This window comes from Anoplophora glabripennis, unplaced genomic scaffold (assembly GCF_000390285.2).
Source record: "Anoplophora glabripennis isolate ALB-LARVAE unplaced genomic scaffold, Agla_2.0 scaffold63, whole genome shotgun sequence".
Classification (NCBI taxonomy): Eukaryota; Metazoa; Arthropoda; class Insecta; order Coleoptera; family Cerambycidae; genus Anoplophora; species Anoplophora glabripennis.
Window position 1 is genome coordinate 1,673,234 of NW_019416222.1, and position 17,748 is coordinate 1,690,981.

Below are 17,748 nucleotides of genomic sequence, written 5' to 3' on the forward strand. Positions count from 1 at the left end.
AATACATAATATAAAAATATTGAATATAAGCACCAGTACTACATTTATTTACGATTTGCATACATAATAAGCTTTTATTACTCTCTTTCATTTCTAAACAGACTATAGCAAATTGTTAATATTATTCTTTTATTATTTTATTATACTCGTTGTTTTGTTGTAAAGGTCATAATAAAACGATGTAAATAATTCACAAACATCAGTTAGAATTTTTATTCAAGTTTTACTGGAGTAACAATTCGTTCCATATACTGCATACTGTTTGACATTATTACTCTAGTATTATTTACAGTTTTAGTAGAGGTGGCACCTTATAACTTTAAGGTAAAATTAAACGCTAGAGATAATACAGATCTTGATCAAAGTTACAACTTTTGTTAGTCAAAATCCATCGTTTTCTAAAATTAATTATAGAAGCCATATGGAGATTAGAACATTATTATCGAAGTTATTTGAAAATTCGTTTCGGAATACGTATAGTGGCCTCTTAAGAAAAGGAAACGCGGCGTGGTTACCCACAACAGTCGGGTCTATTGTGCATGCCGCTAATAAGAGTTTTTAAAACAAAACAGTGCTCCATGCCAAGGCAAGCACTAGCTCAGGTGAAACTTTGCTATCGTCCTGATGTGACAGAAATACTGTCTTTTCACTATTAAGCAATTTAATAATGACAGATAATATGTATAGAACTCTCATTTTGGTGTTCTCATAACCTGCAACTGGCGATGTCAGTCAGATCCAGTCATATGATAATCTTACTGCTGATTGTGCTGGGTACACCAATTTTCCAATTTGCTTCAGGACATCGACCTTCTATGAAAGGCCTGGCTTGTCGCAAGCCAGATCCGTCAGTAAACCAGACGAACTCATTCGAAACTTGAGTCAGTGAAGATTGGCAAAAATTAAAGTGGCCATACTTTGATAATAGAACATAGTATCCTAACCGTTTTTAGGGAATGATTTCTGTGTCCACACAGAGTACAGTCTTTCCGAAGTCAGTTGAACACGTATAAAAACGCCTAGCAATAAAATTTAATGAGTTTCATAGGCACCCCTAAAGAAGTTTTCTGCTAAAGGTAAAAAATTATATAATTTGTATATAACGTGTAGAAAATTTCTATATGTTCATTTGACATATTTTAATTATTTATGTCCTCAAACAATTTTATTATATTGATGGTAAATTTCATTTTGTTCCATTTCAAAAGGTATCTTCGCAATTGTAATATAAATGATTAATAGAAGGTGCCTATAATAAATTAAAATTACTGAATCACACCAAATTCCGCATTGCTGAACTGCACTGCTAGGCCATTTGTTGACAATTGAATTTATGGGCAGGTCGCCCAGTGCGACTGTGTTTGTGCTACGTTTTCACGCGCGCCCATTCATCAACTGGGCGACCAGACCTGTATATGGGTATGACTACATAAATATGGGAACAAGTTTTTCAAATATTTCTAAGTCGAGTTGCTGCGTCAGCGTCCGAACTTAGTACCGACATACTGCCAATCCCTTGGTTCTTCAACTGAGGTGGGAAAGACTATACTTTAGCGATGAAAAAATTTCGAATGAAACTTACGAAATAAAGAATTAATTTTTAGGTGGCCGACCCTGAGGTTTCGAATGGGGTTGCACCTATACTTTCAAAATATTTTTTTTGTAATCTAATTGCTTTTTTAAAATTAATTTTTCTCCATAGTGATATCTTTTTAAATTTTAATTTCATATTAACATTCATTTTTCAAATTTCATAATGTAGTAACTTAATAAATTAATATTTTTCGAAAAACAAGAAAACACCTGTTTATCCATCTGTTGAATATTAAAAAAATATTCTGTAAATGTGTATCGAACACTTTTCAAAATCTCAGGGTGGGCAAAAAATCATCCCCTAAAAACAATATGGGTCCCAGATTTACTATAAAAATATGATCACAATAAATTTCAAAAGCCGTCATTGCTTGGGCATCAGAGTTGACAAGCCAAGTCACCCTATCCGATATCTCTATAGTGAAATCTCAAAAAATGTAGATACGTACCTTGTCACTGGTGTATCCAAGAATTTTATCTCTACTAATTCCTTGAGGACAAACGTATACAACACGTTTTTGAAAAACGTTATGAAACGTAATTGTAGCATATGTTTCTAAGGTTGATATACCTACATTGTAGTTCATCTTTAACGTAATATTTTTTGCTTTCGGCTATATAATCATACGTTTAAGAATCATAATAAATAAATTTATTATGATTCCTAAACATTTATGTTCTATCTAGCTAAACGAATGGTAAGAAGTAAATCACAAATCCAATTTGGTGGTAATAGTTTTGTAAAAAAGATGCAATTTTAAATATGACTGAAAATCAAAAATCCATTGAAACATTGTTTCAATTAATTAATAATATTGTAGGAAACAACTACTCTGTGTACTAAAGCCCTGTCCAGCATTGAATTACGCCCACAACATACTAAACAACTAAATTCATTCATCAGTATAATTCTCACCTACACTTAAAATTTTGTTGGAATTTAAATAATTAACCATTTTCTCTCATTGGTTAATTACTTTTGAACATTTATTTTATTAAATTATAGATTTAATAAAAAAGACATAATTATGTTAGATACTTAGTACTTACCTATATACAAAAATAATCATTGAGTGGACTGAACACATTATTTTTTAGATTTAAAATGAAATATTTATAAATGCCAAACAAGGAGGGTCAGGAAAAAAATATGCACTTATGTTGAAGGGATTTAAAAAAACCGATAATAATTTATTTATTACATACCATATTATAAAACTTTATCTGTAAAGGATGATTCTTTCGTTATGCAGTTTAGGAAATATTTTCTTTTGTTAATTTTAAATCAGGCTAACCTGATTTTAGTAAAAGTGTAACAACAAAGTAGACTTCAGTGAAATATTTGATAACACATATAATACATTCGAAATGAATTTAAAATATGTAAAAACTAACTCACTCAGTCTTAATTCAGAGTCCACGTTTTAAAAAGTTTGTTGGCATCTCTATTGCATTAAATAATCAGGATTATTTTTACAATTATAAATTCAACTGTAAAATTATCTGCACCTCCTGATTTTTTCTGTATAAAATAATTTCTGTCATCAACCCATGTGATAAAAAGCAAACTGAAAAACTGCGGATATGCATTATTTATCTATGCGTATATTATTTTACAAGAAACAGATAATACATTAATGAATAAAATATACATTTTTTATGTCAAATGATATTTATCTCAGTTATTTATACAGGGTGTATCTAAATAACACCGAAAAAATTCAAGGAGCGAATCTCCGATGAAAATTAATAGGTGTCTTTGGTATAAAATTTTTTGAAAAAACCCTCCCCTGAAAAGTTACGCCCCTCCTAAAATTACAAAAAAAAATTGTTTTTCTTTTTTATCTTCCACGTACATCAAGCTAAAGAAACCAAACTTGGTGAACATTATCTGTCAATAAAACTACACTTTTTGAATTTTTTTCAACCCTGAACTATTTTTGTAAGGGGTTGAAATAATCAACCCCTATGACATTTTTTCTTATAATTTTTTTTTCGATAAAATTTTTTCCTTTTAAAAAATATGTCTAAAAAACCCCATTCATTTACTAACTTTTTGATCTCTTCAAGTTTCTTCGAAAAGTTAAGGATTTATGACAAAAAAAAATAAATGTATTGTAATGTATTTTTAAAAAGATGAGCTGTTTAACGCGAGTGTATTTTGCCGAAAGATCTAGTGGCCTGTTCTTTACAATGGAATCCGTAGAAACAAATGTCAATGTCATTTATTGTCATATTAAATAACATTTTATTAAAAAACACTCAACCAAATAGTTGACCTATGATTCTACTAGGCTAAGAAGTTTGGAACTTAGACTAAAAGTGAACAAATGATGAATAATGTTATAACAGTAACAAAAAATAAAAATCTGTCGGATATTGACAATACAATCTACAAAAAATGTTGAAAATGATTGCCTTCAGCTTCAATACAAGCATCTACTCTTGTTCTCATAGAATTGCGTATGCGTTCAAATATTCCTGGTGAATTTTTTATCGTTTCACACCCTGCTACAATGCGGTTTCGCAAATCATTGATATCTTCAACTGGCCTTGAGTAGATCAAAGATTTCAGATATCCCCATATGCAAAAATCCAAAGGATTAAGGTCAGGGGAGCGGGCTGGCCAATTTACATATCCTCCTCGACCTATCCATCGATTGGCATACACCTCATCCAAGTGACGTCTTGCACGTATACTAAAGTGGGCTGGTGCACCGTCGTGCATAAACCATAAACGTTGCCTAATTTGAATGGGAACTTCTTCAAGAATAATAGGTAATTCTTCGAGAAGATGACAATATGAGTCACCATCTAATCGTCGTGGAAGAAAATAGGGACCAATTAAATGATCGTCGATAATTCCGAGCCACACATTTAATGAAAATTGATACTGATGATTTCCTTCAAAAAAGTCATGAGGATTTTCCTCAGCCCAAATATGATTGTTACGAAAATTTCTAATACAGTCTCTTGAGAAATTCGCCTCGTCAGTAAATAAAATATTTCTTAAGAACTGCGGCGCTTGGCCGATCATATTAATAAGCCATTGACAAAAAACCACACGTGGTAAAAAATCTCGAATCAGTAACGACTGCACCCGTTGGAGATGATAGGGATATAACTGTTGTTCTTTTAAAATTCTAAAAACTACCGAATGGCTTACATTTAGGACACGAGCTATTTTCCTGGTACTAGTTTCTGGGGATTCCTCAATTAAATTAAGTACGGCTTCATCGACAGCTTCAGTTCTAACTTCTCGGCTACGGCCACAGTCATGACTTCTCTTTTCAAATTTTCCAAGTTCCCGCAAGCGTTGGTGAATATTTGTGAACGTAGTATGGTGGGGTAATCTACGCTCTGGGTACTGTTCAGCATAAAGTCTTTGCGCTTCCAATGCATTACCGTTAGCATACCCATATGTAAAATGCATATCTGCCATTTCTAAATTCGAATAGTTAACCATATTTTCGGTTTATTAACTAATATTTTCTACACAAAATCATGAAACTTGTGAAATAGTAAGAAACAGTAACAATAAATGACATTGACATTTGTTTCTACGGATTCCATTGTAAAGAACAGGCCACTAGATCTTTCGGCAAAATACACTCGCGTTAAACAGCTCATCTTTTTAAAAATACATTACAATACATTTATTTTTTTTTGTCATAAATCCTTAACTTTTCGAAGAAACTTGAAGAGATCAAAAAGTTAGTAAATGAATGGGGTTTTTTAGACATATTTTTTAAAAGGAAAAAATTTTATCGAAAAAAAAATTATAAGAAAAAATGTCATAGGGGTTGATTATTTCAACCCCTTACAAAAATAGTTCAGGGTTGAAAAAAATTCAAAAAGTGTAGTTTTATTGACAGATAATGTTCACCAAGTTTGGTTTCTTTAGCTTGATGTACGTGGAAGATAAAAAAGAAAAACAATTTTTTTTTGTAATTTTAGGAGGGGCGTAACTTTTCAGGGAAGGGTTTTTTCCAAAAATTTTATACCAAAGACCCCTATTAGTTTTCATCGGAGAATCGCCCCTTGAATTTTTTCGGTGTTATTTAGATACACCCTGTAATTCATGAGAAAATAGGAAAGGTTCATTCATAAGAATATTTATGAATTTTTTTTTAATTTTAGTTCTGTAGAACACTGTTATAAGTACGTAGTGCATACAAACTATCATAGATTAATATAGTTTCACAATTTTTAAATACTGTAATTATGAAAATATACAGTAGACAGTAAAACTACAAAAAAAAATTGTTAAATTGTATTTCATGCAACATATATTGTGTTAAACGCTGATAACATTGCTGACAAGCATTATATAGATATGTGCAATGTAAACGAGCGTTAAATATAATTTATATCTTTTAGTAAGATTAAATATTAATCTGAATTGCGATACAACGGGAAACAAATATAAATACTCCTACAATATAAAGTTAAAACATTTTAATACTAACTGAAAGGCACATAATAATGAGACTGGAATCACTTCCTATAATTTCGCACTTCTATCACTACAGGGCTAGTGGAACTGCTATATTTTCTGTCTTCGTAGTAGTTTCTAGAAGGTTTCCTATAATGGCTTTTCGTTACGGACTTAGTTTCACTTGATTGTATAGTTTCCACGGCTCTACCATCCCTTGACGGTATAGTTTTCTTAGTGAAACTCTTCGTAGTGTTAGTAACGCTAGGACGAACCGGATCATCGTTTCTCGTGGTGGTGTGATAAGTCTCGGAAAAATCTGTACTGGAAGCGCTGCCTCTACGAAAAACCGAGTGATTGGGCGTGGAACTTACTATATGAGTGTCTCTCAACCTCGTTGGAGGTTCATAGATGTCACCGTTGTAGTTCCTGGTGTTCTTCAAGGGCGTGCTATAACCAGTGGGCTTCCAGGAGTCGCTATCGTTCTCCTCCAACGTCTTGAAAAGCTCTGGCGACCGATCCTTCAGATTCGACATAAAAACTTTCTTGTTGTTGTCTACAGTGTCACTGAAGCCGTTTCGAACGAAACGGGTGGTGTAGACTTCTTCGTTCACGTCTTTCTGGCTGCGATTAAGACTTGAAATTAATCCAGGACTTTTGAGCCCAATGGGGTTTTCCTGAAGTTTGCTCATGTGGGGGTTGCTGGTATACATGCTGGACCTTGAGGGGTCTAAACCACCGTGGACGTTCAGGCTTTTGCTTCTGGACAAATTCGACTTGTAGGTCCTGGCTGGTTTCGCGGGACCCTCGAGTTTTCTTGGGGCGGAAACGGTGTTGATGATAGAAACGTTGATGGTGCTGTTCGACTTGTTGTTTTTCTCCAATCTAGTCGGTGGTTCTTGCCTTGACATGTGCCGGGGGAGCGTCTGAGAACTTCTCTCTTCGTCGACCGAACTGCTCACGAGTCTGCCAGTGGACTTACTGAACCTGCCCAGCGTGCTCTGGGACCTGTAACATGGAGTGGAAAGGAATTTGTTAATACGGGAGGTTGTGGTATGTCCCACGCGGTGAGTCGTGTGACCATAAAAAATTAATTAGACTAGTATGCCATGTAAGTGCACCATAAAAAGTGAGTTGGCTAAGGACATTTTTATTGTGGGTTTTATTTAAATACGCTAGTTGTCTTCGCTTGATCGCAATGAAAAGCGTTTTAATATTTATAAGATTAAGTGTCCTTATTTGGTAACTAAATCGGGAGCATATTAGGTAACTTTTGTTAAGGTCCTTTCAAATATTTTTAGTACCCAGTTGCAAGCTATCTGCAAATTAAAACCCACGCAGTCTGAATCATTTTTATCTATAGTAATATGGTTATGTAAAAGGAATTTTTAAATAACTTATAAATAATCAATTATGCATGAATTCTTTGCTGTCGCCGAGTTGTATACATTATACACTAAGCGATTAATTTAACAGTTTATAAGAGAGTGCAAGAAGCTTGTAGTAATTGATGAAATTTTCATATTGGTAAAAATAATACTGAGATACAAACAAGTAAATGTTAATGTTTTACCAAAATTGAAATTTTCATACACGTGCGAAAGCTTTGGCATATTTACCTTATCGATCTATTTTTGTACGGCACCAATTTTGTCACGTCATATTTTAATTTAATAAAATTACAAATGTAGTGTATTAGAATTTTATTTCAAATACTTTTTTTATATAAAAATACAATAAGTAGGCATAACAGTCAAACACTATGTACTCTTCTAAGTGGTGTTAGTAATATATACATACAGATATTTTAAAATATCGAATTATGATTTACTGCCATGACAGGAAACTATATAAATTTATTAGTGTATACAACTATGTTAAGTACTACAGATATACATGTTTGCAAAAAGCGAGTGAGTAAAAAATAATTAACAGTATGTGAAATTGTGTTACAAATTCTAGTATATATTTCTTATTCCCTTTTATTCTTCTGTAGGTATCTTTTATTTATTATTTGCAAAAATAAGTGTAATTTGTTATAGTTTTAATAATAGTAAATTTTATTTTTACATTTACATAGCGTAGAGAATTTTTATAATTGTTACAAAGTTTATTATTTTTATGCAAAATACTATACATATATGGACAGTGAATATTGTCTTTAACTAATGATCTCGACTCAATATTACTTCAACTTCTGAATTCAGCTTCTTTTTATTGATCTATTTTAACGAACATTTAGATAGAAGTCGTGAAAACGCATCGAAAACATGCCCCATTTACTTTATAATCCAAAGCCATGGCCAACTCCGACTACCTTTTTTCGGTGCAAAATTAGAAAACTATATATTATTAGGAATATTGAAAAGGAAAAAAATATATTTCCAGTTTTTTCAACATCAGAATAAAGAGTGTTTTATATAATGAAAAACAGGTTTTTAGTTAATCATAACATATATTTCAATATTTCTATGTATCAATTAATTAATTTGAACAGTTGAACTAAACCTACTTTTATTCTTTGTGTTTTTAATCGATTATAATATTTTTTATTACGTGTTTTACAATTTTTGTTTCATGTGTTTCAATTATTTATGTATTTGTTATCTTTACGTACTTTACATTATTGCATTCTTCCATTAATTGAATCATTTAGGTTTACCTGTAGATCCAAAAAAAAATTTCAATTATAAAAAAATGTTTAACAAATAAATATTGTTAAAGACCGAATCTAGTTTCAGAATATTTGAAGCAAAGCTCCATTACATGCATGCATGCAATGCATTAGTTGATAAATAATAACTTAAACATTTTTACTCTCTGCTGAAAAAACTGCAATTATTATAATATTTCAGTTTTTTTAAAATCATTTATGTGGACTTTTTTCAATTGAATATAAAAATATGTTAAATGGTTTTGTACCAAATCTGTGTTGCTCGAATAACGCCCGTCAATTTTTTAATAATATTTGTTTATTTATTTACTACACCATTCAAGAGATGAACTAATTACATAATAGGTACTACATAATTAAAAATATAGTAATAATATTTAAAAAAAAACACATTAAGTACTTACAATAAAAAACTAAAAGTAACAGAAAAATAGTGAAACAAAATTATAAAATAATAAGAATGTTGATCATTAATATGTTACCAGTATTTTAAATACCGTACTTATTTCAAACACTGAATATTACGAATAACCTTGAGTAAGAATCCTTCATGGTATTTCCTTAAAAAAATATATTAATCTTTACATATTTGCGTTAAAACATGGCCGTAGTTGGTCACGGCTTTAATATTAAAGTTCTTTCATGAAGTCTAAACAAGAAGGTAAGATAAGTGCGAAATATTTTAGAGGGTCGTTGCCAAAGTTATTTTGTGAAAAAAAGTTTATATAACCATATGTAGAAATATGCTTCGTTTCGGAGATACAGTGTTTAATTTTAATTTTTTATTTATTTTTATTAGTATTCTTTTATTAATTTTAATTTTTTATTTATTCAGAGTTCTAAAGATTTTGATACGAAATTTGAAAAACGCTTTGGAGGGAAAAATGTACATTTTTTGGTGTAATCCGAATATTTCTATTTGCACCAGTGGCGTTCGTGCGAAAATGCCACAACCTTTTTTAATAAAAAAAATATGGTACGCCACTGACTTTTTCCCGTTTTGATATTTTTTTAGAAATTCGACATCAATTATGAATGAAATTGGTCTCTTCAATTTTTTTCGTAGGATGTACCGTTTTTGAGAAAAAAATGAAACATATTTTATTGCAAGTTGTAAATTTTTAATTTCTATTGATACATGATTAACTTCGAGTCAATATCTTTAAAATTCTTTGAAATAATTAATAAAAATAAATAAAAAATTAAAATTTAAACACTGTATCTTGGAAACGAAGCATATTTTGACCCACGTTTATATGAACTCAATAACTTCAACAACTACCTCCTAAAATACTTTGCGCTTATATACAAAAACCCTGTATGTGTATCAAAAGTTACAACAAACGGAATGTTTTTGAAAAAAAAAAGTCAGTAGGTAAAAATACATTAAGGGATATACTTTAAGGTATGAATTTGAAATCATGTTTTAGGTTTTTTACTAAAATATATCATATATCGCACTGATGACAAAATTTTAATTTTGAGAATGGGTCATGTTGCTCTATGAGCTAATTTGTACTTTTTAAAACTGTCTAGGTTTACTACTCTAGCTTCTTTATAAAATAATGTTTTGTTCAAGAACAGACTAACATCGCTCAAGATCTTTCAGTAATTATCCTTAATCTTTCTCCTTCATCAAAATGGATCTCTATGTCCATAAATAATACTAGTGCTGTCTATATTTAGCTCAAAATACTTATTTAAAAGATACATTTATCGATGAATCATTTCTAATGTGACACAGAGCGTAATTCTAGGTAAACAATCTCATAAAAAAACTATATAGGAAATGGAAACCGAATCATGAACTGAAAAACTAGCATCTCCGTATTTGTACACACACAAAAAAAATTGTATCTCAACCTCGCTCTTTACACGACCTCACCTAACACTGACAACTACTTAATATAGTAATACGAATAAGCCAATCAAGGTCACAGGCTAACTACACAATACGCCCAAATCTACAATGCCGTTTTGTTTACACAGTACACTTGGATGGGCAGGAAACAATTAAATACCATGTAAACAAAACATTCTCTAGGTGATTTTCCTTACCTTCTCTCTTCCTGAATCTCCCTGGGTCTCCTGGAGGTCCGAGCCGGTTTCACCCCATCGTACTTGTTCTCCCTCCCGTAGATGCTGCCCGCGAAAGGGTCTTCCCCAAGGTAGTAGCGTTGGACCGGCGGGTGGCGGTCCATGTTGTGGCCGATGTTGTTGTCTATCACGTGTCCCTGCTGGTAAGATGGGCTGGGAGATCGCTTGGCGCGCTGTCTAGCCTTCCTCTCAGCACTAGCCGAACGAATCTTTCCAACTAGCTTGCGGATGGATTGGCCTGCGGAGAGAAATTAATGAATAAATATAAGGTGACGTTGCGTCGCGATACGGTGATGTGTTTGTTAACAAGTCGTTGGAATGTCACATTAGATTCTTGTGGTAGGCACAAAGCGATTTTTTAACTATGAGCTTATTGTTTCGAATTTTCTTCAAAGTCAAAAGTTATCAAAAACGGAAATAAACTAGTCACAAAAATTAAAGTATAAAAAATCCTACATTTTTAAGTGATTCAATAAAAATCTTCAATGTTCAGACGATAGACTTTTAATTCGATTCAATTTATCCACCGTTTAGAATAAATTATCCTGCCGTGTCGTACCGTGTGAACGGGGGTTCTGAAATAACAATGAAAAACACATATTGGAGAAAAAAATCTGAAAATTATTCACGCCAAGGTCGTTCAAAGGTTAGTATGTCTAGGAAGTATACTAGTCCAATCTAATTAGATCATAAAACCTGAAAATGTAAAAAAGGTATTAGTAATCATTTTAGTGCACTTTATGACGGTGATGTAGAATGATAATATGAAAAAATTAACTCGAAAAAAGTGACGCTAAGTTGGCAAATTGCAAGTAGGTAAGTGGCAATATTACGTGTTCATTTCAAAATTAGTTATTTTATGTTGTAGGCAACTAAATTACCTACAATTTAAAGTCACATTTCACCAGTTTGTTAACGGTAAAATAAAGATCGAACGCAGAAAAATCAGTTTTCGAAAATTGCCCATTACTGTCAAGAAAAAAAAATGTCAAAAAGTTGAAATTAAGTTGCTCTTACAACTAACAAAGTAAGATGTGAAAAATGTGTTAAAAATAAATTGTCCCAGGGTCAGACAAAATCCGCTCGGGAATTTGCTCTTTTTGCATAAATAAAGCTTAGATGTTAAATAAATAAATGAAATATTAGATAAAAAATTTTACGCGCAGCCGAGAGCAGTGCTCACGCGCATGCGCACACCCTGTGGCCCTTCTTGCGCGCCCAGGCCGTTCATTAATGTTAACTTTTACTGCTTCTAGTGCGGTTATCACATAAATTATTATCAATGCAAAACTTTTTGAAATTTTAACACTTTCTTTAATTGTCCCTAAAATCCCGGTCCGATACGTCCAATAGGGATCTTGGGAAGGTGATTTTTTTGTTAGTTACCGTAAAAATAAGCTTTATTTAATATAAAAGAGCGAATTCCCGAGAGGCTTTTGCCTGACCCTGAGACAATTTATTTATAACGCTGTTTTGCACATCCTATTTTGTTAATTGTAAAGAGCAACTTTTTGAAATTTTTCTTTTTCGATACGTTTCTTTGAATTAGAACTTAACTATATATATATATGATATTAATTTCTGAAATCAACGTTTAGTAATTAAACAATTAGTTGCGAAAAACGAACGAAATTAATTAACAAATACCTTTTCCATATATTTCATCAGCGTCCATCGCTTTTTGAAATAATAATGGGCAATTTTCGAAAACTGATTTATCCGCGTTCGACCTTTATTTTACTGTTAACAAATGAGTGAAATATGACTTTAAGTACCTTAAATTGTAGGTAATTTAATGGCTTAGAACATAAAATAACTAATACTCCGATAGGTTGTCTAAATTTTCGTGGGCAATAAAAAAAGTGAAAAAACAGGTTATTTCAACACTTATTTGCAATTTGCCAACTTAACGTCACTTATTTCGAGTTAGTTTTTTTGGTATTATCATTCTACATACCCTTTACCGTCATAAAATGCAGTAAAATGTCCACTAATAATTTTTTTACGTTGAAAATATTCACTGGAGTAGACTAGGACTTGTATTTGTTGTTAAAACCAGGTGTGGAATATTACTGGTTATAATAATATTTACTCCAATGTCGTTTTGCCCAAAGGTCAGTGTACACATTTAGCATTTACATTGTTGTGATATTAGGTAAGATTCTAAATAAAGTGCCTACGCATCCAGTGTCATCGTAGATTCAAAATTAAACTGATCATGATACTACTACCAAAGAAATAAATTTGTAGTTTCCACCGTCCTGAAAAAATTTGAATTAAAAATACCGTTGACAACGAAACTAAAAACTGATATTAAAACAAATTCTCGGTTCTCGCAAATATTCGTTCTGAAATGATCCTGACCTTACATTTCTAAGATAACACGCTTTTTTTCTACCTTAATGGAAATCATTGGGTAAATATGTTCACATTCCGTCAACAGTCTCGACATCTGAATTTTAAATTTAGTTTGTTATGTTAATTAATGCGGAAACGTTCATAAAAGCGGTTTTGTCAGGTGTATGGTGAATACGCCTAATAGAGCAAATGCAGGACCGGTTTTGATATTTTTCCCCACTGGTAAAACAGAACGTCACCAGCCCACGTATCTGCTTTAAGCTTCAACTTTAAAATGCGTATTTATTTTTAGGATATGACTTGCAGAAATTTTTTGAAGTAGGTAATTATTCAATCCTGTCCAAAAGCATTACATTAGTTTTAAATAAATTTAGTTTAAATAAATTCAGTGTTACTAGTAAATAAATATTAAAAGAATCAAAATCTATGAATGGTGCATTTTAGATAATTTGTAGAAGTTTATTAAGTTTAAACAAATCAAATGTAAACCAGTAACTTCTGATAACTAGTCGGTGACAGATTTAAGGTTAATAGGTCTCTGTTTTCTCTACGCCGCTGTCGTCAGTTTTTTTATCTTTATTTCAAATTTCAGTGCAAAATCTTAACCGATAGCAAATAGTCTATAACAGCGCACCTGTGACAAAAACGGTTTGCAAACTATCAGGAATTTGCTGCAGAAACAATGCTGTAATCTGCATACCAAAGCGTCCGATAATAAATTATTTATTCACAACAACACAGTTATTCGTATTTCATGACAATATTTTAATTCTAAGTATGAACTTATGATATGTGCATGCACCTAACGCACCTATTTCGAACTGTTGATGTTATATTACAATTTTTTGCTATATGCCCGAGGGATATTCTAAAACGTTGCATTTCAGTATATTTTAATTATTATATTAAATTTAATTTATTATAAATACAATTGTAGTGTGCTTTGAATTGTTTTGTGATACTGTCATAAAAGAAGATTCGCTAGCAGGATTGAATGAAAATGTTATTAATGTCATACTTAATATATTTACATAAAGATGAACATGTGAATGTGTTGACTATTAATTACTATGACTATACTCTTGAAAAAAAAACATAATACCGCAGATACTTTGATATCAGTCACCTGTAGTTTAAACATATGTGACACTATTAATTTAAACTATACTTTTTATTCAATTTTTCAAAGATAATCCACAAATTATACTTCTGTATTATGAAATGATGTTAAATAAATTTATCCATATTTATAGAAGAAAGTCATAATCTCATTGTCAGTCTTAATTTTGATGACCATATTTCTCAAGTGTGTATGTTTGTAAAAAATGAAGTAGTGACCTCTATATAAACCATTCTAGTAAAACAACCTTGCCTTAAAATTGTTAATAGTGCTAGACTAGCCATTATACGGTAAAACTACCGTATGTGAGAATTTTTATAAAAGTAAGAAAGTTTGTTGACATTCTTTGTAGTTTCTAAGGTTAAGGATTTCGGTTAACCGAGAAAAAGTGGAGCACTTAATTTCTGAGACCTCACCTTTACCAAATACTTAACAATAAACATATTTTTGCCACGCTCTGTTGTTTTGCTGTGAAAATTTATTGTAAGTTATTCAACAGAAGTTTTCCTATATAAAATGTGCCTACCCTTCCTATAAAGTGTGTTTGGATGTGATCCGAGTTTACGGAAATATGGCAAACTCTTATAAAATATTTTTAAATATACGTACATATTTATAAAAGAATTGTAATTTTCGGCCATAATTTATTTTAGATCTTACAATTAGTGCGTTCCTTTAGTATCATTATGTGTCACATTTTCTTCGAAACTTTTGATCCCTTATGCCATTTTTTTTACAGTTTTTGAGATGAATAAGAATCCATTGTTTAAATTGAGCTAAAAAAATTTACGAATATTTCAGTTTATGATCTTTTTAGCTCTGATTTCCGCTCTTATGCATCGATTTGCTTGAAATTTGGATAGTAGGTGGGGAATGGTTCAGGAAACAAAATACACCCTATGCCGATATATATTTTTACCCTGGGGGTGGGTTCTACTCCTTTGTAGGGGTTGAAAATAAATTTTGTCAATATAATCTCGGGAATCGATAGAGCAACTAATTTCAAGCAAAAAATGTTTCATACAATTTTTTTTTGATAAACCAATACTTTTTGAGTTGTTTGCGATTGAAAACTCAATTTTTCAAGTGAAAATTTTTTGCTCTTGCGCTCTTGCTTCACTTTTCATTCTATACTGTTGCGCGGAATCTTATAATTATGATTGTTATAGGACCGATACAAGACGCTTGAAATTAGTTAGGAAATGTTGCTAACGTCATTATTATTAGTTAATAGTAGTAGTTTCTCTGCCAGTTAAACTACACTAAAAAAACTGAAAATTTCGTTTGAGAGATGTATATCAAAGTGATACTGTATAGTGTGTAATACTTGAATATAACTTCAATTCAGGACATGTGCGTAGCTAGGGGGGCAGGGGTGTGTACGGCCCACCCCTGAAAGCCCGGTACCGACCTCAGAAAAAAAAATATTTTTTTTCATATCCGTAAGTCGCTGACTGCGCCATTTTTTTTATAACCAAGCAAAATAGTGTTTAGGTTTTGAAATATTGTATCGGTAAGTCATTGATTACATTTTCTTTTTAGAAGGTCCCATGGAATGCCCTGGGTCTACCTCAAGCAAAAATCCTAGCAACGCCTATGATTCAGGATTACAGTAATATTGATAGTTTAAACTTAAACTGTAAAAATTAATTCCTTCCAAACAATTCGTTCCAAATTTTGATTTTTGTTGGATGATTATTCTTAAAACTGCATTGTTTGGAACTATAATTTTATACTATTCAACTAATCAGCGACCGCATTATCTCCAGCATTGACGTAACGGTTTGTTATCGTTCATTGTAAACGAATTGGTGACACCAAGACTTAGGGAATTATCGTTACCAGCCCAATCGTGCAATGTGCGGGTGCCTAAGCTCGGCGATAGCGTGGCTTTTAAACATTTATAAAAAATGGAAATTGTCATGTTTAACTTTTAGGGAAATTTGAGATTGAGATTGAGATTTGAGAAGTTTACATACATAACATTTTTCGAAACGTAAATTGTGTTGTGAGTGGTTACTGTTCGTAAAAAATTATATACTAAATCCTTAAAATCATCCCCTGATCTTTTGGTGCAAAAAATTATTTATTATTAAATAATTATTATAATATTACACCAGTAAATACAAATATCTGGAATTTCCAATGAAAATTTTATACTTTATTTTCAATTTGCGTGTAAATGTTACTTTATTATAATAGACTTCTTTATGTATCTCTGTTTAGTAAAGGAATCTGGCAATACTGAAGGAATTGATAATAAAAATGATAAAGCAGTGATCTTTCGCATATTGCCACTGCAATAGACAAAATATATTATTATTATTATTATTACGAAGCTATTTGACTTCTTTTAGGGTTCAAATGTGGTTAAACTGATAAAAGAATAATTATGTATGTAACATTTTTCAACTTATTTTCATTTTGTGACGTAGTTAAAATGTTGGGAGACATCCCATTAAAAAGAACATATCTATACATGAAAATATGGGAACATACCGATAATGTTTCCACTTTTGGCCTTCGGTGGCGGATCAGCGGCAAATCTCGTTTTTTGCATATGCTTTTTCTCAATGGGCATGGGAGGAGGACTAGGTGGTGAATAATCTGGAGGGGGTTCCTCCATACGTTCCATTCTTTCAATTCTCTGATCCCTGTCATCCAGTCTTCCGCTTCTGTAACCATTTTCGTATCTGTAAAATAAATAAAATATAATAAAATAATATAAAATGTAAGAATTGAACAGTGCAAATTAGGTCCAAAATGTGCTAAACAGTTTAATAATAATCAATTTGATGACATTAAACTGGTTGTCACTATCCATTAAATTGAGGTGATTGGAAGTCTACATATAATGCAACTGAACCATGGGGGCCTGATATGTTTTACGGATAGCTCAAAAGCAGAAAGTAGCTTTTGATGTAGTTAGATTGAGAGCGAGATGGTAAAGAAGCTATAGTTTGGATATGCCTAAAAACGTACAACAAGAAATTTTTGCAGTAAGTAGGTATGTTTTTGACAGAGAAACTACGAAGGAAGTATATTGTGGTCTCATCAATATACTCTCCGATAATGAGACTTCAATAAATGTCTTGGATCCAAAGTGTGCCTTCAAAACTTGTTCAGAACTGTTTACAATTGTCAAATGAAGCAGCAAACGCTCAAATGTCAGGTTATATTGGATGCCAGTACATAAAAGTATTAAAGGAAGATGAATAGCGAATGAACTTGCAGCTTTCCTAAGACCTGATCCATATAATGCCTTTAAGATGCTTTATAGAGAGGTGGGAAGAATAGCGCAAATACTGGGTCTCAAGACCAGGACAGAGTCATGTGAAGGTAATGTTGACTGTTTCAATGCAGGAGAGGATTAAGTTAATAGAGAAACCAATCCCTCGGGGTTGCAACTCGGAAGAAGAGTGCCACAGCGTTGCAGTCCTTATCTGTAGAATACCTGTATTTCACTCTGAC

General features: G+C 31.9%; 1 protein-coding gene across 1 annotated transcript; it reads right to left on the bottom strand.

Annotated features, from left to right (window-relative positions):
• Positions 1 to 5,861: 5,861 nt before the first annotated feature.
• LOC108903712 lies at positions 5,862 to 16,970 on the bottom strand (the record flags this gene model as incomplete). Its single annotated transcript, XM_018705986.1, has 3 exons — positions 5,862 to 7,036; positions 10,761 to 11,037; positions 16,777 to 16,970. Coding segments are annotated over 3 exons (1,417 nt in total), but the record flags the coding sequence as incomplete, so codon positions are not given.
• Between the last annotated feature and the right edge of the window lie 778 nt (positions 16,971 to 17,748).